The sequence below is a fragment of the Suncus etruscus genome, chromosome X (assembly GCF_024139225.1).
Source record: "Suncus etruscus isolate mSunEtr1 chromosome X, mSunEtr1.pri.cur, whole genome shotgun sequence".
Classification (NCBI taxonomy): Eukaryota; Metazoa; Chordata; class Mammalia; order Eulipotyphla; family Soricidae; genus Suncus; species Suncus etruscus.
This window is the reverse complement of record NC_064868.1, coordinates 93696759-93721279: the sequence shown is the minus strand read 5'-3', so window position 1 is coordinate 93721279 and position 24521 is coordinate 93696759. Positions and strand designations below refer to the sequence as shown.

At 50.8% G+C, this 24521-nt stretch overlaps 2 protein-coding genes across 3 annotated transcripts; one reads left to right on the top strand and one right to left on the bottom strand.

The window, feature by feature from the left end:
- Positions 1-1379: 1379 nt before the first annotated feature.
- NSDHL (NAD(P) dependent steroid dehydrogenase-like) lies at positions 1380-18991 on the bottom strand. Its single transcript, XM_049767513.1, has 8 exons — positions 18886-18991; positions 15905-16030; positions 11014-11172; positions 6910-7056; positions 4422-4550; positions 3057-3199; positions 2428-2530; positions 1380-1868 (listed from the first exon to the last, which is right to left on the bottom strand). Exons 2-8 carry the CDS (start codon positions 15974-15976, stop codon positions 1536-1538), a joined length of 1086 nt encoding a protein of 361 aa, XP_049623470.1. The 5' UTR covers positions 15977-16030; positions 18886-18991; the 3' UTR covers positions 1380-1535.
- Positions 18992-19314: 323 nt separating this feature from the next.
- On the top strand, positions 19315-24248 carry CETN2 (centrin 2). Of its 2 annotated transcripts, none has more exons than XM_049767541.1 (5): positions 19315-19406; positions 19995-20153; positions 20426-20554; positions 22464-22601; positions 23692-24248. In XM_049767541.1, the coding sequence occupies exons 2-5, from the start codon at positions 20019-20021 to the stop codon at positions 23779-23781; spliced, it is 492 nt and encodes a 163-aa protein (XP_049623498.1). In that variant the 5' UTR covers positions 19315-19406; positions 19995-20018; the 3' UTR covers positions 23782-24248. The 2 variants fall into 2 exon arrangements, with proteins under 2 accessions (XP_049623498.1, XP_049623499.1); XM_049767542.1 differs by having other exon boundaries at positions 19317-19362.
- The last annotated feature ends 273 nt before the right edge of the window (positions 24249-24521 follow it).

Sequence of the window (24521 nt, the reverse complement as noted above, 5' to 3'; positions counted from 1 at the left end):
TGTGGAGTTTTCTGACCTTTGTTTCAACTCTCAATGGTCTCTCATGTCTATATCCAAAACTACATCAGCCCCCTTGGCTCGGCACATGCCTCCTCATTTATCTCTTCAGCACCTTGACCCCACTCGCCACATACTTCCTGCTCAACTCTGGGCAGACGGGTCACTTTTGCATCAGTACAATTTGGACCAGTCACAGCGAACCTCATTTCCCTTGAAATGCCATCTGCGGGTGGACACCCAAATCAACTCGACCTTCAAAGCCCAGGGGCCAGAGCAATAGCACAACTGGTAGGGAGGGTGCTTGCCTTGCATGAAGCCCACCTGGGTTCAATTCTCAGCAACCCATATGGTCCCCTGAATATCACCAGTGATGACCTCTGAGCACAGAGCCAGGAGTAAGCCCTGAGCACTGTGGGGTGTGGCTCAAAAACCAAGCAAAAATAATAACCTTTAAAGCCCAACTCCTTGCTATCACCTCTTACCTCCTCATGATCCTTTGGTTTTATTTTTTGGGCCACACCCAGCAGTGCTCAGGGCTTATTTCTGGCTCTATGCAAGAGGGTCACTCCCGGTGGTGCTCAGGAGATCCTATTCGGTTTTGGTGATTCATACCAGGTTCAGCCATGTGCAAGGAAAGTGCCTTAACCTCTGTCATATCTCTTGGACCTGGGAAATACTTTGCAAGTTTTGGCGTCCTCTTCAGAACAGAAATTGGTCTCTGCCTTCATGGCGTTTCCTGTCTGGGGTTCTCAACTCTGCTCTTCAAAGGGCCTTCAGTGGTGCCCCCTCTACTGGTTCCAGAAGCTCAGCAGTGTGGCCCCAGACAGTCTCCGTAGGAGACCCCACCCTGGGTCCAAGAGGATGGAAGGGCCAGGCTGGTGGTCAACAAGGGTGAGAAGGAATATTCTAGGGTTCTGGGTTTGGAGCATCACCAGAATAACAATAGTTATTGAGCAGAGAAGCCAGACCTCACCGACGACAAGCAGAAGCTTAACCTGAGTTCCTACCCTGAAGCTGAGCTAATAAAGGAACTTCTGAAAATTGGCCTGGAAGGTTCGAATCCCTGCCTGAGGCTCTGGTGTTTGTGCTGTATCTCAAGAAGGAGATGGACTGGCTTCTCTGAGCACTGCTATCAGACTGTAGCGCCACCTGGCACCCTGTCCAAGCTTCTCAATACACGTTTAAGGATCCTCCACATGCCCTCTCTTCTGCCTTCCTTCAAGGGGCACCTGAAATGTGGTTTCACTCCTATTCTAGCACAGCCTGCACAGAAATCCATGCAGCTCCCAACCCAGAGCAGCCTGCAGCTTTCTGGATTCAGTACAAGGACGCAAGCCTGGGTAAGTAGGAGAGACAGAGACACGAGAAGACAGAGAAGATCAAGGAGGCCAGTTGCAGCAGATGAAGCCACCTGCTTTATGGAGTCCAAACAGAAGTCTGCTGCTTTGCCTCTCTGCATGCCCTGAGGGCCAGGGGGTGGGGAGCACCCTGAGTTCAGGACAAAGTGCAATGGCCACGGAGTGCACATAGGGCCTTCAACCCGTCTTCTGCAGGTGCCGGAAGCTCTGCACAGTCCTCTTCACCGCATCATCCAGGGTGACCAGGGGCCGGTAACCTATGGCCTTTTTGGCACGCTCACAGCTATAGTAGTGGAAGGTTCCAGCCAATGCCACTCGCATGGGGGTGAATGTAGGCTGCAACTGCACCACTGGGCTGATTATGGCCACCAGCAGGGATAGCAGAAGTGCCAGGAAGTAGGCCAGCCAGTAGGGGATGTTGTACTTTGGGGCTTCGTAGTGGAGGCCCGTCAGGATGCGGGACAGGAAGGCCCAGAAGGGAATGGGCTCATCATTGGTGATGTGAAATGCCTGGATAAGAAGAGGAAGTTAGTAATAGGTTTGGTGGGAATCCCAGAACTCAGGAGCTGAGCTCATGAAGAGAACTATGGGGAATCGGTCCCTGTTTACCAGCTGCAACCCACCAAACCCCACATTCCTGAGGCCCATTCTAAAATCCAGAGCCATGGGCTGGGGATGGATTACCCTGAAAGGCAAAGAGGGCAGCCCAAGCTTAGACTGGTGGGAGGCCAACATGGCCCTCCTGGGGAATGTGCCAAGTTTCTTGGCCACACACCTCAGTCTCCGATGCCACATCTGGGGGCATTTATCTAATGTGCTATTGATCCAAACCAAAGCCAGACTTGCCCCACCTGGTACATTTGGGGGGAAGGGAGGAAGCCCCCAACAGGTGAATCCCAAGGCCAGGGAAAGCAGGGCTCCACAAGATGTGGGCATGAGGGCAAAAGGCAGAGCCCAGCACATGGCATGGCAGATGAGGAACCAGACTGCTGACTGTGGCGGACACCCCAGCTCTGGCCCTAGGGACCCTGAAGTGTGTCCACAGTTACATAGTAATTGGCCGACTCACCTGGCCCCCCAGGGCAGTGTCCTGAGAAAGGCGCTCGGCAGCCAGGATGTGCCCATGGACCACGTTCTCCACGAAGGTGAAGTCTACCAAGTTTTGACCATTTCTGTGGGCATAGCAGGCAAGGGGTTGCTATGCTGGCACAGGGCAGCACCCCTGTCCCCACCCAAATGTCACTGGACCCATCTATGAAGGCTTCCAGAAGTGCTGTCCTGGCCCTGCTTTGCTATCATGACCCACTGAGCTGACAGTCTGTAGCTTCAAAGAGGGACAGATGAATTCCCTATTTAACTAGACAGGATGCTCAGCAGTGTCTCTCCAGCACTAGCACCCTCACAGAACCTGAGACTGGGGCCAACTCTAGAAATCATATCATTGCTTATAACAATGTGGAAGGGGTGCAGGGAGAACCCAATCCCAAGTAGATGATGTGGTTTCTGGGGGGCTCAATGGTAGGAGGTTGTAGACATGGTGGATATGGGGAGGGGGCGTGGGCTTTCTGTTGGTGTAAAGATGGGCGATTCCTGGGGAATGCTGAGTGATCAAATTTTTCTGAAAAGGGGGTGTGGGGCCCTCTGTGTTCCCAGAAGAGTGAAGACAGACAGAGAGAAGAGGCACACTGGCACACTGACCCGATGATAAACTTCATCTTGCCCTTCCTGGCCGCCTCGATCAGGATGGGCACCAGCTGTGGATCCCTGGGGCCAAAAATGCCATGTGGGCGGATGGCCACAGTCAGGAAGTTCCTCTTGGGATCGTTGGCACCCAGGACAACCTGTGTGACACAAGGAACTGAGTCAAACGAGATAGAAGGTACATCACAGCGGGGAGGGCGCTGGCCTTGTGTACAGCCGACCCAGGTTCAATCCCTGGCATCACACAGAGTCCCTCAACCACTGCCAGGAGTGATCCCTGAGCACAGAGCTAGGAAGAAGATATGAGCATTGCCAGGTTTGGCCCCAAAACAAAAAAGGGTGCAGAAGGTGCCAAGTGAGGCAAGCAGTCCTCTGCCCCTGTCCCAATATCCCTGAAGAGACAGAAGAAACTTCCAGAGAACCCTCCAATGTCTTCATCACAGCTGGCAGTCTGGGTGGGCCAGTACTGGGCAGAGTAAGCCCCTAAGTGCAGTTCAAGTGCAGCTGCTGCTCTCTCAACCAGAGCGCACCCAGAAATGCTTCCCTCACCTTAGCCTGGGACCTTGAGTGGGCCCTAAGCCAAGTGCTCAATGGAAAATCACTTTCCTGCAAAATGAAGCAAACCCCTCATGTGTTTGATGGGGCCTGAAGTTGTCAGGAAGGACAGCATTACTTTCTAGTTTTTGATCCATACCCAGTGGTGCTCAGGATTTACTATTATCTAGGCACCCAAGCAACTGCAAACTCTGAGCCCACAGAAATCACTTGGGCTTACATTTCTTGGTGAGAGGAGAGTGGGAATTAGCCGGGGCCACACCCAGTGATGCTCAGAGCTCCCTGTGGCTCTATGGTCAGGGATCACTCCTGGTGGGGCTTGGGGTGAGGGATACCCTGAGACGGGCTGAGATGGAAGTGGAGACAGACACATCAAATGAAGCGAGTGCTTTAACCCTGTGTGATATTCTTGCAGTGCCTGCAGGGATGTCTGGATTTGATCAAGGTTCCAGAAGAGTTATCACATGTCCTTTTAGGATCACAGGGCCTGACCCTGGCCTGACCGTGTAACAGGGCTACACGGGTACACGGGTCTCTTTCTGCAAGGTGCATATGATAGCACCTGCCCAGCCAGCTTATCTGGGGTACCAAGGATCAAACCTGAGAGTGCTGCATGCAAGGGAAGTGCCGTCACTGCTGTACTATTGCTCTTGCCCCTTTGACAACTGTTTCGCTCATACATTTTACTTCCCAACATAAGGACTGGGGTTTCAGAAACCAACACCCATGTTCTCATGTCACCTGGAACCAACAGCCCCTTGCAGTGCCCTGCAAACTCTCATGCCTCAGCACCCCCATGTGACACACTTGCTCCTGGAGTATCTTGGTCTCCGTGTAGTAGTCGATGGGCTTTGTGGCGTAAGGAAGGTCCTCGGTGCCATTCTTGATGTCAACGCCCTCAAAGATGACGCTGGCACTGCTGGTGAGGATGAGTTTCTGGGAGGTAGAAAGGATTTAAGCAGAACTGTAAGGAGTGACTGGGAATGCTGTGAGGGCTGGGCCAGAAAGAGATGCCAATACCAACCATTGCATATAATTTCTAGACAAGCCTAACATTCCTGGGCCCACCCTGGGCCCCAGCTTTCCATCCTTCCAGCCTCACAGAGATTCAAAGCCAGTTTTTGGGATAGACAGTCTCAGCTTCCAGGTACACACCTGTCCAAAAGGACCCTCATCATTCCAAAGCCAAACTTTCCAGGTCTCGGTATGCACACACACACCAGCCTATTGGCCCCTGCTTGGTGGCAGTGAGTCGCACCCCCAAGAGGGCTGCCTCAACTCCCATCACAGGCATCTGACACTGCCCCACAGCCTCTGATACAGAAAAACAAGCACAACTGTCCAGAGGGTAAACAACACCTGATTAGCCAGAGAAGTGGCTCTGGGGTTAAGGTGCTGGCCTTGCAGGCTGCCCAGCTCAGTTCCAACTTTGGTATCACATATGGGCTCCTAAGCACTGACAGGTGTGATGCCTGAGTACAGAGCCAGGAGAAACTCCTGGACACTGCTAGATGCCCCTGAAGAAAAGACAACAAGGCTTAGTGATTTGCAAAGAAATGAAAATAACACAAATATTAAGAATTGTATATATAGGAAATAATGAATATGTGGACAATATTAAAATTGCTAAGGACAAAAACCTATGACATAAGAAAGGACACTGTACATGCTGGAAAGATAGCATACTGGGTAAGGTGTTTGCCTTGCATGCAGCCATGGAACTCCAGCATTATATATGGTTCTCCTGGCATGGCCAGGAGTAAGCCCTGAACATGGCTGGGTGTGCTTCTCCCCACCAAAAAAATACCTTAAAAAAGAACAATGTATTTTTGGCATAGAATGAATCTCCTTAACACCAACTGGGAATAAAACATGCAAGGTATTATTTTCATACCCTAAAATAAAGCACACAGGAGGAATAAGACAGAAGATGTGTGAAATCTTCAGGAAGCAAAGTGCACAACATAGGAAGACAATGAGGAGCAGGAGAGATCCGAGTGTCTGCATCTTGTGGGGGAACCAAGGTTTGAGAGATGCCACAGTCTCCCGAGTCATGGGCCAGCTCACTCAATCACAGAAACTCTTCTAGCTGGTTCTATGGAGGAGCTCATGGCTGATTTGGGCTGCTGAACTGCTAAGTCTGGGGATTGTAGACAATTGGAACAGGATAATTGGGAACTGACCCTGGGCTAGGGAGATAGAGTGATAGACAAATAGATAGGTAGGTAGGCAGATGACAGATAGACCAAAGGGGTGTGATACACACTTTGCAGGTGAAAGCCCCAAGTTTGGTTCCTGGTACCTCAGATGGTTGGGAGTGGTCTCTATAGTGTGAGTCAGGTATGGTTCAAAAACCAGACTAGAACTCAGCTGTTTACAACCTCAGCCTCCTATGCACAACAGAAGCTCCTGGCACGCTCAAGCTTGAAAGTAGAAGGCAGACACCTCCACTAGACAGACAAAGCTGGGACACTGGATTCTCATCTGAGGGCTGAGAAATGATCCCTGAATCTAAGATAAGCCAACATCTCCTGTGTTCCTCACTGAGCTAGAATGCCACCTCAGAAAGCTGGGTAACCTCATGTGGATAACAGACAATATGAAGCACATCTGACACCAAATCTCAAACTCAGAACATAGAACCCTTTCCCGTGTACTAGCTGCACCCATATCAAAGAGCAACATGGAATCCCCCAGTCAGAACCAATGGGGTTCCGCACTATAGGGAAGGGCTGCAGCTGCACTGAGGTGGTAATGTTGGACATGTGAGGGGGGAGGTACCTGGGGCCAGCCCCACAAGAAAGAGCAGTAGGTAAACTAAGGCACCTGGGACTTAGCATGTGAGATGCAGATTGTAAGCCCGCCACTCCCAGTGCCAGCAATGAAGAAGTGTCAGCTGAAAGCAGACACAGGCAGTACCTGCAAAGTGTCGACTCTGAAGATCTATAGCACTGTCCACAAGCTACTGGAGGCCACCCCATGAAGAACCCCTTGAAACTGCCATGCTCAGTAGAATCAGCTAGTCAGAGGACACATCTGAGTGCTTCCACTGTCAGGAGAGCAGCCCCGGGGCAATTCCAGTTCTGCAGCATGATAGGTGCAAGGGGTGTGTGGGGTAGGCACAGAAAACTGCAATGGGACACAGAGCATGGCCTGTGAGCTTAAACCACACCATCCCCACAATCACAACCCTGAGTGTTGAGGGGAACCAGTGTGCAGGGCCCCACGCTGCTCCAAATCGAGGGTCCCCCTGAAAGTGTAGGAAGCCAAGCTAAAGCCCCTGCTTTTCCATTACCTGCACCCCAGCTTCCCGGCAAGTGTCAATGATGTTCTTGGTGCCCAAGTAGTTCACCCGGTAGAACAGCTCCTTGTTGTTGCTGGAAGGTGGTGGGGATGCGCAGTGGAAGACTGTGCTGACCCCCTGCAGAGCTGGGTACAAATCCTGTGGGAAAAAATGCAGCACTCCTGTGGGTCCTGACAGTAGGGGTGAGCAAACAGACCCTGACCTCTGAGAGTCAGCAAGAGAGGGAACCCTCTGCACTCACTGTTCCTCACTCAAAACCAGGGGCTGCTTCTCTGCAGGCAGTCAGTTGCAGCTTAGGACTGCTAGAGGTTCACTAGTTGCATCTGGGAACAAGCGGGGTGGGGTGGGGCGGGGTGGTGGCATGGGAGCTCTTAGAAAAATGCAAACTAGGGGAAAACTTGGCATGAAGCAGCGGCAGCAGGAAATGAGGAACTGGGCATCAAGCACAAACTGGGAAGAGTGTGGACAGTGGGGGCCACGTTACTGCTTGTAAGTCAGGGGCAGAAGGGACAAGCCGAGCATGGCTGCAAAGAGGGCTCAGGAACCCACTTGTCTGCCTGTAGGTCAATGGAGATACATCTGATCCCTCCAGATGTGTTACCGTTGTTTGTACAGATGAGTAAGTAGAGTCAAACCCTGTGTCTGCCTAAGGCACAGAGATGTGAGCTAGGAATGGGCAGCTGCTATACAAAGCATTATGCAAGAAGCCCCACCCAGGGCATATGCATCACAGATAAAGGGGTCATCAAAAAAAGAAAATCCTGCTCATGAGCACAGCTGATGTCACAGAAGGAAAGAAAATCGGGGGGCCGAGATTCACCCGTTGAATGGGACAGATCCTGAAATAAGCAGAGAAGATGATGAGGTGCTGTCTAGCAGTGGGGTCCAGGGCAGGGATGGAACCAGCGTGTGATGGACACAGAACAGAAGCCCGTGGGAAACTGTCCAGACAGAAGGAATGTGGGAAGGAGCCAGCACAGCCAAACTCTTTGCCATATGTCCACTCATGCATCCAGAAATGGGGCTCAGAGGTAGCCTCGGTATTCCAAGAATTTTCCAGAAATGAGACAGAGGAGAATCCTGACTGTGAAGGTCCCTGGGTGTTGAGGAAGGTTCAGAAACAGAGCTTGAATGCAAACTGACAGGGACAGTCTCACTAAAGCATAGAAGCAAAGGCAATGATGAAGGGGCCAGAGTCAAAAGTAGGATGATGCTTAGACTGGGTGTTGGGGCACACTGAGACCCTCACATCCCCTTCTCAGTCAGGCTGGCATTTCTGAGTGTGGCTAATGTGCAAAGACTTAGGGCCCAGGATACTGATAGGGGGAAATGGAGAAATGTTTTAATGAGATGAGGAAGAGAGGAGTTCCGTGGAAATTCAGGATCCAGGGTCCAGGCTAGGCTGGACCTGGGTTCAAGGGGACCCTGCCCCGGGTCTGTGGTGTCTCTTCTGCACCTGGCAGGACTCAGGCCACTCACTTAGCTGTCTGCCAAGAAGGTCGCCACAGAAAAGGAGGTTGTGCAAAGGATAAGGATGGCATGGTGGGTTATCATTCCATGCCCAGCACTGTCCAGCTACTCTCCCTGCAAGTCCAGAGCTGCCCATGTGTAAGGAACCCCTCACCCTATGCTAATTTCACCTGGATGGTCAGACCCACCCACACCTGGCAGGGGTCTGTGATTTGAAATAAAGAATAAAAGATGCTGGCTGGGGGGAGGAAGATGCAGCAAGCAAGCATGGAGAGCTGCTGAAAGGGAGACAGGCAGAGAGAGCCAGAGAAGGAGCAGGAAGTGGCTACTTGGAAAAAGCTTAGCATAGAAGTCATGAGAGGAAATTCACATGGAAGTTAGGGCCATGAAATAAAGCTGGCTGACTCCTATGAAACTTTAACTGACTACTTGTGAAATTATTTCACCCCTACTACCCTTCACTAGACCTGCCTGCAAAAGGGGTAAAGGTGCCATGCCGAGAAAGGCCTCATCCAGAATTGCAGACTCATTAGACTTGATATTTTATATTAAAACAACACCCATGACCCTGTAAGGAAGAGAAAAGCTGAGGTTTTGGCAAGAACTTGGACCTGGCTTCAATGCTCAGCTTGGACCTGGCCCTGGCTCTCATGGTGGCCAGTGAACCACCTTCTCTTCTGCTCTTTCTTCCTTCCCAAGCCCTGGCATGGGGAGATGATGAGTGCAGGGCACGAGGGTTAGGGGGAATGGCTATGGGAGAAGAGTGACAGAGAGGACATACTTCCTAGGGTGAATCAGACCCGAGTGTAGGGTGTGACCAAAAGGCAGGAGGTCAATGAGAAGCCACAGAAGGGCTAGAGGGGTGTGTGCAGGGCAGGGATGGGGGATGGAGACGAGCTGCTGTGGCTGGGACCCAGGTCCACTCAGGGATTCACAAATGTGTCTGGGCAAGGGGCAGTGGCATGGGCTAGAAGGTACAGCTCAGGTCTAGGAGCAAAGGAGGGAGTAGCAGGATGGCCTGGGGATGGGCCAGTCCAGCAAGGACAAAAGACATGAAATCTGTGGGGAGGGCAGGGCAGGGCAGTGGGACTGGCCACAGGTCAAAGAAAGGACAAGGGAACTGAGCCCAGACATACAGTCAGGTGGGACACAGCATCCTGTCAGTGTAGGCACAGGGCACATGGGAGTCAAGCCCCACAGTGCTTGTCTAAACTATCAGCAAGAGTGAAGCCTATCAGTTCCTCTGTCTATGCTGTCAAAAAGAGCCAAGCCCCTAAGTGCCCATTTATACTGTCAATGGGAGCTGAGTGCTAGAGTGCCTCTGTCTACACTGCTGAGTCCCACAGCACCCCTGTCTACATTGCTGACACCTAAAGTGATGCTATCTGACAAAAGCAGCAGATGCCATAGTGAATGCTTCAGAGGTCATTGGCAGAGGCCGGGGGTGATTGAAGCTGGTGGACCGAGGAATGCTGAAAGGCATGTGTGGGACACAAAGACCAGCAAGAGGCAGGAAATGGGGGAGCAACTAGTCACAGGCATCGAGTTCTTCTGGGGTGGTGCAGATGCTCTACAGTCTGTGATTAAGCCGACAGCTGCTGAAGTGTGGATTTATTCATAAGTTATTGGGGATGGTGAGAGTGAGAGCACTGCGGAGAGGGCATTTGCCTTACATGCAGCCAACCCGGATTCAATCCCTGGCATCCCAGAGGATCCCTGAAGCCTGTCAGGAATGGTTTCTGAGCATAGAGCCAGGAGTAACCCCTTAGCACTGCTGGGTGTGGCCAAACCAATTTTTTTAGATTATTGGGGAGAGGGCTTTTGAGTCTCAACCAGTGGGGCTCAGGGATTGGACTGACTGTTCTAGGTCTCCAGCCACTTTAAAAACACACAATTTGGGGATGGAGAGATAGCACAGTGGTAAGGTGTTTGCCTTAGATGCAGAAGTATGGTGGTTTGAATCCGGCATCCCATATGGTCCCTGAGCCTGCCAGAAGTGATTTCTGAGCATAGAGCCAGGAGGAACCCCTGAGCACTGCCGGGTGTGACCCCCCAAAAAAACCCCACACAATTTGGGGCCAGAGCCTGAGTACAAGCGGGTAGGGAATTTGTCTTGTACATGGCTGGCCCAGATTGGATCTAGGCATTCCATATAGTCTCCTCAGACCACCAGGAGTGATTTCTAAGTGCAGCGACAGAAGTAAGAACCTGAGCACCACTGGGTGTGCCTCCCCAACCAAAATAAATAAAATAAATGCACATAATTTGGGGTTGGGGGTATAGCACAAGAGATGCTAACATGCCTGGGCCATGAGAGGTTCCATCTCTGGTACCTCATGGCCTGGCCCCTGAGCCCCACTGAGTGTGTCCCCTGTAGCAACAATAGACTCTCATGAACTGTGACTATAACTGCCAAACAAACTTGGGAAACCACTGGAAAAGCAGTGGATGTGTGTGGAACAAGCTGGAGGGAATGGCGCTCAGGGCCGATGGGCACACCCAGTAGGTGTCCGCCGCCCATCAGCTTTCCCTGACACCTTTACACTAGTAAAGGACATGGGGGCAGGAAACCAAAACTTTCATAGTACAGTGTGAGAAGATGGGGGCCGGGGCGTCCGTACTTACCTGGCGGTTGCAGAGGTCCCCCAGGAAGAACTTCACCTGTGCATTGTCGAAGCTCTGCCGCACGTCAAACACATTCACGGAGTAGCCCCGTGCAAGCAGCTGCTCTACCATGTGCTGGCCCAGGAAGCCCGAGCCCCCAATCACGGTGCATGCTTTATCCTGCAGGGGGCGACACAGAGACAGTGTGCTGGGAAGAGGTTTCTTTTGGGACAGAGAGGGGACAGATGAGCAAATGTTTCCTGTGTCTGGCAAAGGAACCCAAGCCTCCCTCTGTCAGAGGGCACGAAATAGGCATCAGCTTTTCACCATCCTGGCCTGCGCACTTGGTAAGGCAGAGCAATTCCCATAGAAAACCCACACCAGTTTACGGGCCTGTGCTGTGGAGAAGGAGGTCCCTGTCCCCACTTTGGGAAGTCAGATCCTGAGATGTGGTTGAGGCTCTAGGTCAGGAGTCTCAAACTCAATTTACCTGGGGGCGCAGGAGACAAAGTCAGGGTGAGGCAGGGCCGCATAAGGGATTTCGCTTACCAAATATTCGCAATAAAAAATCGCATTGGTAAGAAAAAAATCGCATTAAACATTTGCATACCCCGAATGGAACTGCTCAGGGTATGCGAATGTTTAATGTGATTTTTTTCTTACTAATGCGATTTTTATTGCGATTATTCGGTAAGCGAATAATCACAAATATTGCGATATTTGAAGGCCGGTTGCAGGCCACAAAATATTGTATGGAGGGCCACAAACGGCCCGTGGGCCACGAGTTTGAGAACCCTGCTCTAGGTGCTGTCAGTGAGCCAAAGAAGCAGTTGAATCCGGGGGGGGGGGGGTGAGTTCGAGGTCCTCAACATGTGTGCTTTCTGGGCTGGTTGCCAAGTCTGGGAAGGAGCGAACTGGCGGACAGACTCTCCCTTCTTTGTTTTTGTTTTTAATTTTTTTATTGAAACCAATGTGAATTACAAGTCTTTCACAGCTGTATTTCAGGTATCTATTGACAGTGAATTAGGGCAATCCCTATCACCAGTGTTCCCAGCATACATCTCATACCTCCACCCTTAGCCCCCTGGAATGCTAGTGTAACAGGTTCATTTTGTGTATAGCTTGTTATAATTCGGGTCTCTTGACTCTATTGTTGTTATTTTTGGTTTGGGCATTTAGATCTGACCATTTTTTATTTCACTTAATGCTTGTTGGTCCGAGTCCCATCTACTTTTTTTTCTCAATTTGTAGGACATATAAATATTAGGTAGAACAAGATGATTCATGTTCTATGGTTCTGTAAAACAGTGGGATCCCTTATCTAGAAGCTATAAATAAAATGAAAAGAAGAAAAGAAGAAAAAAGGAGGACAGATGTGACTTTTTTTTTGCAAAGGTGCAGTAAATCTTGGGGGAAATTAGAAAGGAAATTCCCTTAGCCTAAGAGATACAGAGACCATTGAAGCATACTGTCATGAGACTAACTACAGGCTCTGGGCATGTTAGTTGTCAAACACCCAGGTCTTTCTTTAAGGTCCCAGGAAATATTCTGTTCAATCATGGTTGTTAAAGTCAGTCTTTTGTAATTAGAGATCTTGGCTTTTGTACAGATCCTAGGATGGGGCGCCCTACTGATTTCATCTCACTGTTAGGTGGTGAGGTAGGGCAACCTGCCCTTAGATCAGGTTGTTGCTGTTTTCTACTCATTAGGGTGTCATATGAACATATCCTGGAGTAAGTTGGTGCCTGAGTGGTATTAGGGCCTCCCCTGGGGTGAGTTTGATTCCTGGTGCTGGTGCAGGGAACTGTGCCAGTTCTAAGATTGGAATCCAGGGTTTGGGGTTGGATGATCAATGTCCAATCAATTGAGGTCTAAGTCAAGTCCCCATGACAAATGCTAGGGTGGAAGGTGCCCCTGCATTATAAAATTGATGGGTTAATATTCCTATTAGATAAGAACTTCTTTCTATACATAAGATTTCCCCATTTTAGTGTGCCTATGCAAAAAGGAACAATGCCATAATATTTATTGGTGCATTTGTGGGTAAAAATAACATGCTCTCCTGTCTCTGATTTTGATCTAAGGCCTTATCCCAAGCAATAATTTCCTACTACAATTTCCTACTAAGTAGAACCAAAAACAAGCAAAAAAAGAGTGGGGGAATGGGGGAGGCTACCTCTACATATGGAAATAAGCACTAAGTTATATCTATTAAGGAAATTCATGTACAAAAACACAAAGAAAATATAGATATCTCCTTTAAGTCTTTTGAGATAGTCTGAGAGAGGGATAAAATCTAGGGCACATTTTCATCATACACTGTGGTTTTGTGAAGTCTGAGAAATGGTTTGCAGCAGTCAGGGATCAGGCAGTGTCCTTGAGCTGGGAGTCCCTCTGGAGCTCGATTCAGTAGCAAGCTACAGTTCACATTAAGGAGAGGTGGGCCTTCTCCCCAGCTCCAAGCCAGCCATGTGGGGCAACAGCTCTCCATGAAACTTTGCAGGTTTGAAACAAGCTAACCCACACCTGCCTTACTTCAGTGACACTTGAACACATGGGGAGACCAAAGGATGCCCCTTGGACAAACTGGTAGCAGCCTGGTGTTCCCCTGGAAGGGCAGGAGAGAGGCCAGGGCTCACCGAGTTTCTGCCTTCTCACTTGCATGATCTAGGGACACAATTAATGACTCTGATGAGCCCTTGCCCAACAGTGTCAGCATCTTCCAAGGCATTAAACTAACTGCTGGCCCTACTCCATCTCTGTATGGGTATCCTGGGCTCAGAAACGGTGAAAACAAACCCAGAAGATCTGGGACCATAGTCTGGTCTGTCAACCTTTTTCATCAGAAATGTACCCCATGACCTAAACTCTCAGCTGCCCCGAATCTAAGGCCCTTGCTAGTCTGTCCATTACAAGTTTGTTCCATGTTCTAACATGGGCACATACTATCTATGTCTTTGCCAAGGGTGTGGAATGCCAGTGTGCTGGCTGCTGTGCCAATGTTCCTTGGAAGGCCAGGCCTGGATGAGGCTTGGTGACTTTGGTGGTGGAACTAGGTGCCATTTCCCAGCATTTCCCCCTGACCACCGTACCTATCATGGTCCACAATTAGGCCGCATCAGCAGCCACTTCCTTTCCATGGAAAAAAGGACAGGAAGGGGGTCCCGGGGAGACAAAGGAAAACCTCTGTCTGGGCGGCTCAGGGAGAGCCTCCAGAAACAGAAAACAAGGCCGGAGAGGGGACAGCAAGCTTATCTGTGCAAGGAACATAAGAAGAGCAATGCAGACCTGGGAAGGGAGCACTATCTACAACACAGGTGGCTTCTGCCTCACTTTGACCTTGGTGGCAGGCCCTTTCTTCAAAAGTCTCATGCAGAATGTGCAGGAGTGAGTTAAGAAATATACCAGTAAAAAATAAAAAGAAATATACCGGTAACTATGCTCCTAAAATGTCAACCTAATAAAGATGCAATGATACAATGACTGCAAACCAGATTCAGGCTTTTTTGGGGGCTGGGTTCTGAGTGTGAGTGATGTCTAATTTACACCAATCAGAAACTACACACAGCAGAGGCTGGCATGCCCTATGGGTGTTAGGTTATTTTACCTTATTTTATCTAAAAAATGATCATCCCTGTTTTCTTTGTATCTGTTTGTTTACAACTTGGTTTTACCCAAAACAATGATTGTCTTATATGTAAACTTGGGCAGGACAGGCTCAGGATAGCTGCCCTCTCTGGGGGTGGTCCCTGCACTCAATAAAAACAGTTCTGGCAGGCATCTTGGTGGAGATACTAGGTAGAAAATGGCCAGACTATCCATGTTTCACCTTTAGCCTGGTCTGGATTACTTCATGCATGACCCTGATTCAGACTTGTTCTTCTGGGGTTGGAGATACAGTGTGTGGGGTGAATTTACATGTGAAGTTCTGAGATCAATCATCTTTAATTCTTTTTATGTCTTTCTTTTTGGGGTACATTCAGTGATGCTCAGTGCTTCTGTGGCTCTGCATTCAGAAATTAACTCCTGGCAATGCTCAGGGGATCATACGATATAGGAGATCAAACCTGGGTCAGTTTCATTAAAGGCAAAAGTGCTCTGCATTGTCCTATTGCTCCAGACCCCCAGCCTTCAACTCTTCAACTCCAGAGGTGCGGGGGAAATTTGGCTCAAGCTCTGTTCCAAATCCAGGGTACCTGGCACACTGAGAAATTCCTGGGGAGTATTTAAGCAATACCCTCAATGCACATTTTACCTGCCTGTGATTATCTTCCCAGAGCAGTCTCACCCATTAGCAATAAACAAAATCAGGCCAGAGTCAGAGTACAGCGGGTACCACACTGGCCATGCATGCAGCTGACCTGGGTTCCTTCCCTGGCAGCCCAAAGGGTCTCCTGACTGAGCTCAACCAGGAGTTTGAAGTAAGCCCTGAACACTGCCGGGTGTAGCCACAAAGCCAAACAAAACAGATCAGGGAAGGATCAAAACCACTGCAGACATGGACAAATGTTTGGGAACCCTGACCAGACCTTAAAGTCCTTGTGGCACTTAGACATAGGCCTGCAGAGACCCTGCCTGACAACCCCAGGCAGGCTTCTGCTAGTGCACTCAGCAAACCACAAAAGGCTGGCCCAGGCCAACTGTAGATCCCTGGAGGTCTCCGGGATTGCAGCTTGTCTGAGCCCAGACCCTTTAGGTGCTGACCAAGCTGTAGGTAAGAGCACAAAAGCTGTAGTTGCTCAAAGGTGTTGGGTAGGTGAGAGACACTGGAGGGAGATCCATGTCTCCCACAGATATCAAAGCAGCTGTGCATCAATTTAGCTTGGAAATGGACCCAAGATGGGACATCAAGGGCTTTGCCAACACCCTGTGCACCATTTGCTGGACTGGGCTGATTGCTGGGTTCACTCACCTTTGGAGTGTCCTCTGGCCAAGGTGTGTGTGTGGCCTGCTTCCTCCTGGGCTCAGCTGCAGCCTGTTCCATGGCAGCTCCAAATGTGGCCCTGCCACCGTCAAGTCTTCTCTGCTTTAGTACAAACTAGAGACACACAATGACATGGTGTAAGCAAAAGTTCGTAGCACCCTACGTTTTGTGAAGATGCTTCCACAGTCCCACTTTGTGGGTGCTTATCGGTGATGTGGGCCACTCTCTTGCCATTAAATACTCTCAGTGGTAGCACACTGGCTGCATGGTGCATGGCCACTGCTGCTGCTCTTGCCCTCCCGTATTGTTCCTCAGACCAGAGCAGCAAGCTGAGCAGAGACAAACACTGAGTTCTGTGTTCATTCACTGGATCTGGGGGCAAGATGGGGCGCTTTGCCCACAAACCCCCCACATTCATCAAATGCATGAATGCTTTGCCTCCATGAGGCTGGGAGGCAAAAGAAATGGGGCTTTCCTCTGAGGTGTCTCTTTGTGGAAGAACTGGGGAGTGTCTGGGGCATCAGAAACAATTGGGATATCACTGAGGGGAGGACAAAGAGCTCACAGCAGTGAGCTATAACTGCTGAGACAGTGCCCAGCAGACTGTGTTTGAAAGATGCTGTGAGCCCTAGCCCTTCAGAGAGACCCACTTCATTCACTCCTGATGGCCAAGGGAAAGAAGCCAGTGGTGGAAGGATCTGGGGCATCTGGTCTACCTGAGCAGTAAGGGACTGAAGCCACTGACATTGGAGACTCTCTCTTTCCCCCAAACCCCCGAACTGCCTCCCTGTAAGAACTGATTTTTGTGGTTTTTGTGCCTGGAAATATATGTTAGGGCATTTCTCTTGGAGGAAAAAACAGGCTTCTGCAATCACAAGGATCCCCATAAGAACTCACGTCTCACCAGCCTTTCAGAGTACTTGGAAGAACGGTAGGCACTGCCTTTCCCCTTCCCACTGCACTGTGGGACTCACATAAGAGTGTTCAGAAACAGAAAGCAAAACCGGCCTGTGCTTCTCCCCTTCCAATCTCACTGTGGGACTCACATAAAAGTGCACGGAATAAGAAAGCAGGCTTATTCCGTGCTTTACCCCTTCCTATCACACCGTTGGACTCATATCAAAGTGCTCAGAACAAGAGAGCAGGCCTGGCCCATGCCTTTCCCCTTCTCACTGTACTGTGGGACTCACACATCAGAATGCTCAGAAGAAGAGAACAGGTCCTATCTCCCCCCTTCTACCATACTATGGGACTCAATATCTATTATCAGCAGTTATTAGTGCCCCTTGCGTGGCAGGAGGCAAGGGCGGATGTGCTCCCTGCTACTACGCACAGATTGCTGGGGGGTGCCTTACTCATGAATTCACCCTGGGGCATGTTTGGTTTCCCCAGACACAAATAGCTGCCACTGGGAAGGCTAAGGGAAAGGAGGCACATGGCTATACTTGGGGGTCGTGGACAAGCCACCATGGAAAGTGGCAGAGAAAGACGACTGCCCTCCAGCAACTCACTCAGGACTGACCCCACAACAAAGAAGGTGAGATGCAGATACCCCCAGGCCTCAGCTGTACTCACCAAGAGCCCACATGGGTGTCAACAATGCCACCTACAGAACCTGCTGCACAGGAGCAGATTTGGGTTTTCCTGGTATTGTGCCAGCGCAGTTGAGAATGCAGGGGGTAGGGGAATGTGTTTAGGAGCCAGAGAGAAGTATGACAGCAGCTTCCTTTGACAGGAAAGGGACACAAGGGTCCAGGGAAGCCACCTGACATGGATAAGGGTAGAAGCCCAGTCCACACTGCTCCTGGGCTCCCGGGAAGAGAGTCTTAATGGAAGTGATGGTGCCCAAAGGTAGTTCTGCTGGCAGAAACGGGCAGTACAAGTGCCAGTGCAGAGGCAGTGTCCTGTGTCCCAGTGAGAGTGAAGCAAGACTGGGTCAAAGGTGAGGCAAGACAGGTCCAAAGCACCAGGCAAACAGCCTCAGAGCAGCCAGGCCAAGCACAGGAGGCCACACATTGGGAATTTGCGGGTCTATTTTGCATTGTAAAGTGGCCGCAGAAGGGCTAAGAGGGGTTTGGGCAGGCAGAGAGCCTGAGCAGAGCCCAGCCTGAAGAGGATGATGGTAAAGGGGAGGGCTAAAAAGGACAGAGCAAGAAAAGGGCTACTCACCAGGAGAGCCTGTGGGCTTGATTGAGTATTCAATACGTGCCGTCGCTGTTCCAGGTGTCGAGGGAGGGGCAGCAGTGACCAAATGCCAGGTGCCAGCAAAAGGAACCAAAGTAGGAGGCAAACAGAAGTTGGAGGGTAACGAATAGGCACAGATAGGCCAGGGGCTGGGGCAGGCAGTACATGATAGGGCGCCGAGGGGGGCATTGTGGCCAACTCGGAGGGGAGGGGAAGGGAGGGCAGGCAGGCAGAGGGGCAGTGCAGGGAGCAGGGTAGCAGAGACTGCCAAGCCGCCTGGACTGCACTGGGAGAGGGGCAGCGCGCCACAGAACGGGGTAGAATGACTGAATGCGGGGGCTGGTCAAAGAGCAGAAGGGCTTGGGCGCTGGTGCAAGACTCCAAGGGAGAAAAGGCCAAGGATAAGCGGGGTCATTTCCAAGCCCGAGAAACCGATGCACCTACACCCCCAAATCACTGCCCAGAGTCTCCAAGGAAGGCAAGGCAGCTGACTCAGAACTGGCATTGCAGCCACACCTGCACCTGCAGCCACACCCCTCCCGATTCTAGCTGCCCCATTTTTCGGCAGGGACCCCATCTCTGGGTCTCAGCTTCCCCGTGAGTACTCCTGTTTCCCCTCAAGGTCGCAAGAACGAGACCCTCGCAGCTCCACTCGGGGACCCTCCTTTTCTCAAACAGGTCTTTGGCCAAACCCGGACATCCCGAGCCTGGCCGGCCCGCCCAGCCAGCACTCGGCCCTCCTAAACGTACCCCGTGGTTCCCCAGGACAAGGCTACCACTCTTACCCGTGTGTCGGTGAATCCCGGGCCGGGTTCAGCGCGCTCACAGACTGTACCCACTCCGGTCGGCCGTTCACATTCACTCTTGACTACAACGCCCGCCTGAGCCCACTATCGGCCGAGGCGGCTCCAAAAGGCGATTGGCCAGGCGAGGCGCTGAGTGCGCCGGCGCCGTGACGCTGGCCAATGAGGTCGTGCGTTGGACGCCGGTGCACCGCTCTGGGGGTGGTTCCCAGAGCCCCGCCACTTCTGAGCTCGGCCAGTAAGGCGCGGCGGCAACTCCAGATCCGCCAATGGGGAGCGGGCAGGGCGGGTGGAGAGGCGGGATGCCACTGAATCCGAGTGTACGTCGTTGCCGTAACAACGGGCGGCGCAGTTGGTGGCGATGGTGAGTGGCAGCGTCCTCGGCGCGGCGCGCGCGCGCAGGCTGAGCTTTCCCAGGCCCTAGGCAGACTCCGCCGCTCTCCTGCGTGCGTTGGCACTGTGGGTGCCGCTTCTTCCGCCGCGTTCTGGCCCCGAAGGCTCGGGTAGAGATACTGGCGCCCTGCTGGGCCCCCGGATCTTGCCACTTCCTTTGCTGGCGGGGTCGGTCCCCTCCCGTCCCTGGGGCTCCCCTATCCCTCCAGCCTTCCCTAAGCCCCCAGGCCCCGGCCCCTCGAATCCCTAACGGCCTCTTTTCACCCATTTCCGCCCGGAGCTGGCTCCCTGTGTTTGTTGTTTACGTGCTATCGTCTTGAGGGGCCTCCAGGGGTGTTGGGTACTGCTTGCAGATCCCCGGATGGGCTGAGTCAATGGATCTGGATTGTTCCAAGCGAGAGGATCCGGGAGCTGCGGGACACCTGCACTGGGCTTTACAGAATTAAGATGGGCTCGTTCAGGGAGACCCACTCACCTGCAGCCAGCCTCCTGCTGAGCTTTGATGGAGAGGTGTCCAAAAAGCAAGGGCTCATTCTGCCCCTCTGCAGGGTAGGGAAGAGAGAGGGAGTCTTTGTTCTTTTTGTTGGCCAGCCAGGCTTTGGCATTAGAGTGTTAGGTTGCTGGTGACTGTGTGTTCCGTGTACTGTATGAGCTGCATTACATAATAATCTGCTTGTGTGTTTGTGACATGTCCGAAGGCCTCAAATCTCAAGAAGACAACCATGGCATCCTCTGCACAGAGGAAAAGGGTGAGTCCCAAGCCTGAGCTTACTGAAGAGCAGATCCAAGAAATCCGGGAAGCTTTTGATCTCTTTGATGCCGACGGAACTGGAACCATAGATGTCAAGGAACTTAAGGCAAGTCCTGATTTCCTGCCTCTCACTGCTGCAGCCCCTTTACCTGCTTCTCCCTGAACAGTAAAGGGGTGGGACCCAAGGCTGTTGGCCTGAATTTCATGACGTCAAGTGGTCAAGTGTTATTTTTATTGAAATTGAGCACACATGCCAATTCTCTGGATGGTAACAGTGTTCTAACATGGTTAATTAATTGTAGCTGCTGCTGGCTTACAGCCATCCAGCCTCACTTTGGTTTTACATGTGCTTATCAATGTGACTTGTGTTTATTGCAGGTGGCGATGAGGGCACTTGGCTTTGAACCCAAGAAAGAAGAGATTAAGAAAATGATAAGCGAAATTGATAAGGAAGGGACAGGGAAAATGAACTTCAGTGACTTTTTGACTGTCATGACACAAAAAATGGTAAGTTGGTTAAGTTAATTGGCATCATTGCCACCAGTAATACTGGAATTTGAATCAAAACAGAAAGTGCCCTCAAGGATAGTCAGTAAAAACTGGAGATTGCTGCTGCTGCTGCTGCTGGTTAATATTTATGTCAGAGAATTTGGATCCTTAGGTTCTTCTTTGCTTTCTGAAAGGCCAGTGTCCAAAAAAGCCATTTTACCATCTGTCAGGTAGGAAAAGTACTTCTACTTTTGCTATTTCTTCAACTGACCTGTCAGTGTGAAAACCAGAGGCTGCAGTTAAAGCCATGAACACGAATAATACAGGAAAGTTTTGCATTTGGTTGAGGTAAAACATCCTTAGACTTGACAGTTTTCAATCGTCTCGGGAAGTTGAGCCTAAAGATCTAGAACCTTTGAAACTGTGTTTTTCACTGCCCCAGAGATTTGGCTTCCCAGCTCTCCCAGGGTTCAGTGCATCCATTCTTTAGTCTTAGGTGTCACCCTTTACCAGCCATGGAACCATGTCCCTAAATCCCTATCTGGCCATTGCCCTTTCCCTCACCTGCACTGCCAGCCTGTGTCACTGTGTCGGAGCAGCCGCCTCTCTCTGCTCCTACTCATGGTTCTGGCATCATGGGAGACTTGCCTGCATTTTTCTACGGACAGAGATCAGGAAGCTTAGCATCCTGCAAAGTGGAGCAGCCCAGCCTTTTCTTGCTAGGTGCATGTTATTTCTGGCCTTACCTCTCTTTTAGGGCAAATTGGGGTGTGTACTCTTGGAGAATTTCCTCTCCTCCTTTATAGCACTTGGATATCTGGGGGTGGTATCAGTGGTATCAGTTGGGCCAGTCTTGGAGTTTTTAGGATTGCCAGATGCCCCCCCCCAAGAAATAACCACTGGGAGCTTGGAAAAAGATGATAAAGGGCCATTGCTTACAAAGCCAGAGAATGGTGCAACACCCCTAGGCTCACACCATCTCTCTAGGCTCACAAAGTATCCCTAAACCTACACAGTATCCCCATGTGCACATGGCACCCTTCAGCTCACACCATATCCCTGGGCTCACAAAACCCCTGAGCCCACATAGCACCTCTGGGCATATACAGGGTATAGGAAAAGAGATAAATGGTATAGAGGGGCCTTGGAACCTGCTTTGGGGTTTAGGGTGGGGTGGGGGCCTTGGAATTTGTGGGTTTGCATTTTTTTTTGGGTCACACCTTGCGGTGCTCAGGGGTTACTCCTGGCTGTCTGCTCAGAAATAGCTCCTGGCAGGCACGGGGGACCATATGTGACACCGGGATTCGAACCAACCACCTTAGGTCCTGGATCAGCTGCTTGCAAGGCAAACGCCGCTGTGCTATCTCTCCGGGCCCGTGGGTTTGCATTTTTACAGAAGTTTGACATTGGTCAGTTACTGAAATCAACTAAGGACTGTGAAACAGCTTGGGTGGGTGGGAGGAGGCAGCTTGTCTTAGCTGAGTACACCCACTTGATTATTGGGGAGCACCTTCTTTGAAGTGAAGTGTGGGCATGGAAGCTCAGCCAGGCACTACCATCATAAGAAACTTAACTGCCAAGGTCTCCTTTGGGATTTGGGTGAGTGTTTGCTCTGATAAAATTGAAAAAACCCTGGGTCCAGAGATGGCCATGCACTATCACCCCATTACCCACACTCAGTTACCTTCTGCCCTCTGCTCCCTGACTCCCAACCATGCTTCCCACCTCTCTTGGGTTGGTCCAAATAGAAGCACGCACTGTGGTTCGTATTTCCTTTATGTCAGAAAGGGAACTTGCCTTCCCCTCCCACTCTACAGTGTGACCTGTGCCCACAGGCCTGAGTACTGCACTCCATGGCATGAAGGGATGGGCGGGGCTAAGGGATTGAGGCCTTTCCCTTCTCACCATGCATATACTGTTGATTAAGTCTGAGAAAGACACCAAGGAAGAGATACTGAAAGCATTCAAGCTCTTCGATGATGACGAGACTGGAAAGATCTCATTCAAGAACCTGAAACGCGTGGCCAAGGAGCTGGGCGAGAACCTCACGGATGAGGAGCTTCAGGTATGTTGAGTCTGGCTTCGCGGCTGTCCACAGAGCAGGGCTTCTTGCTACCACAGACCTGTGGCCTGCACTTGTACACTGTACACTTGTGCTTAATCTCACTTTTGAGAGAGCCCTCAGTTAAAATGACTCTGAGCCCTCTCCTGGGTAGCATGTGTGAGAAATCAAGGCTAGCTTGCCATAGAAAGTGGCATATTTGCACAGGTGGACCACAGTTTTCTGCCACTTTTGTCCCCCCTGAAATCACAGCACAGGCTTAATTGGGAAAGAGAGACACCCCAACACAGGCTGTATGGCAAGCTTCAGTAGAGGGAATGGGGATTCGGAGCTTGAAAATGGTGACTTTTGTGGCTGGAGCTATAATCCAGTGGGGAGGGCATTTGGCTTATTCTTGGCCAACCTGGTTTCAATCCCCGACGCCCTACCTATAGGGCTCCTGAGCACTTCTAAGAGGGATCTCTGAGCGCAGAGCCAGAAGTTAGCCCTGAGTACTGTAGGGTGTGGCCTCAAACCCCAAACATATCAATTATTTTTAAACTGGACTTTTCATCTAAGCCCCTGTCCCCTTCTCATCCCTTGGAGCTGCCATTGTGCCATTACTGAGGGCCACATGCACACGGTAGTCGTGGTACTTGCCAAGTATCACCCATTTTGAACACAGTGCTTCCACTCAGATTCAAGGGGCAGGACTCCCTAACTGCTGCCTGTACTGACTGGCCTGTCCAGCCCAGTATCTGGGCCCCGATTAAGAGGAAAGTTCTTGATCTGATTGAAGCCAGGAAACAGAAGTGAGGCTGCTTATTGCAAGATAAAGTCACATCTTTCTGGCTGAAACCCTCATAGTGCTCAGAGGATACTTCTGACTGTGCTCAGGGTTCTGACTGTGCTCATGAGAATCATCTGTAGAACTGGGTCCCAAACTGCCCCCCCCAAGTGCATGCTTTCACTTCCCTACCTGGTTTGGAGGGGAAGAGATGGGGGCCAAGTGGAAACACTTTTTGATTTCTTGGAGCAGCATAAAAGCCTGTTGTAGCCTCACCTTTTGTTGTATTTCTGACTTGGCCTGACCTGGCTTCTTGCTCTTGTCCAGGAAATGATTGATGAAGCTGACCGTGATGGGGATGGAGAGGTCAGTGAGCAGGAGTTCCTTCGTATCATGAAGAAGACCAGCCTTTACTGAGCCCCATCTGCTTGTGTCTCCCACAAGCACATGCGGTTCAAACCCTGGAGCTGCCCTAGGTGAACCTTGTCTCCGCAAACACAAGCTCTGTCCTGCCTTTGGCCTCCCCATGTACCTGTTGCCACCACTTGGCATCTAGTTTCCACCTCTGAAAGTTGGATTTGCTAGGAAGCTGCTCATCAGGGGATCTGACTACTTTAGTTCTCCCAGGTACATGAGAGCAGAGGTCTCTGAGCTGCTGCTGGCCTTGCCACCTTCTTCCTGAATTCCGCTTTCATGTACCCACAGAAAGATTTCCTAGACAAGCAAATCTTGTGCTTGTATCCCCCCTCTGGGCAGGGTTAGCTCTGGGATGGGCCTGTTTAATTGACACCTGAGCTTTCTCTTTTATAAAAATGCTCTCACTTGCATTCAGATGAGTACTTGTGTATTTGTTATGTCTTTAAAATAAATTTTTTCTTATTTTGAGCGTGTCTTCTCAGAGTTCAAGTTCTTTAGCTTTCATTCAGTTTCTAATCCAGTGATTTTCAGCTATCAGTCTGAATATCACTGTTGATCCAGATGTGTAGGAAGTTGGAAAACCACTATTCGACATTGTTCCAAACCAGAGGTGCCCGGACTGGGTCTGCTGCCTCCCATTCAGAAAAAAATCCCTTAGTGCTATCAAATTGCACCTGAAATCCCCCCTGATGGTTGCAGCATTCCCTCCCTTGGAATGGGGACCAGTAGCACCTACTTGG

Coding starts and splice junctions, on each gene's coding strand:
- NSDHL (XM_049767513.1), bottom strand. CDS start 15,976: ATGGAACAGGCTGCAGCTGAGCCCAGGAGGAAGCAGGCCACACACACA. Junction 11,173..15,904: donor GGCCAGAGGACACTCCAAAG/GTGAGTGAACCC, acceptor CGCCCCCTGCAG/GATAAAGCATGCACCGTGAT. Junction 1,869..2,427: donor ACACTGCCCTGGGGGGCCAG/GTGAGTCGGCCA, acceptor CTTCTTATCCAG/GCATTTCACATCACCAATGA.
- CETN2 (XM_049767541.1), top strand. CDS start 20,019: ATGGCATCCTCTGCACAGAGGAAAAGGGTGAGTCCCAAGCCTGAGCTT. Junction 20,154..20,425: donor TAGATGTCAAGGAACTTAAG/GCAAGTCCTGAT, acceptor TGTTTATTGCAG/GTGGCGATGAGGGCACTTGG. Junction 22,602..23,691: donor TCACGGATGAGGAGCTTCAG/GTATGTTGAGTC, acceptor GCTCTTGTCCAG/GAAATGATTGATGAAGCTGA.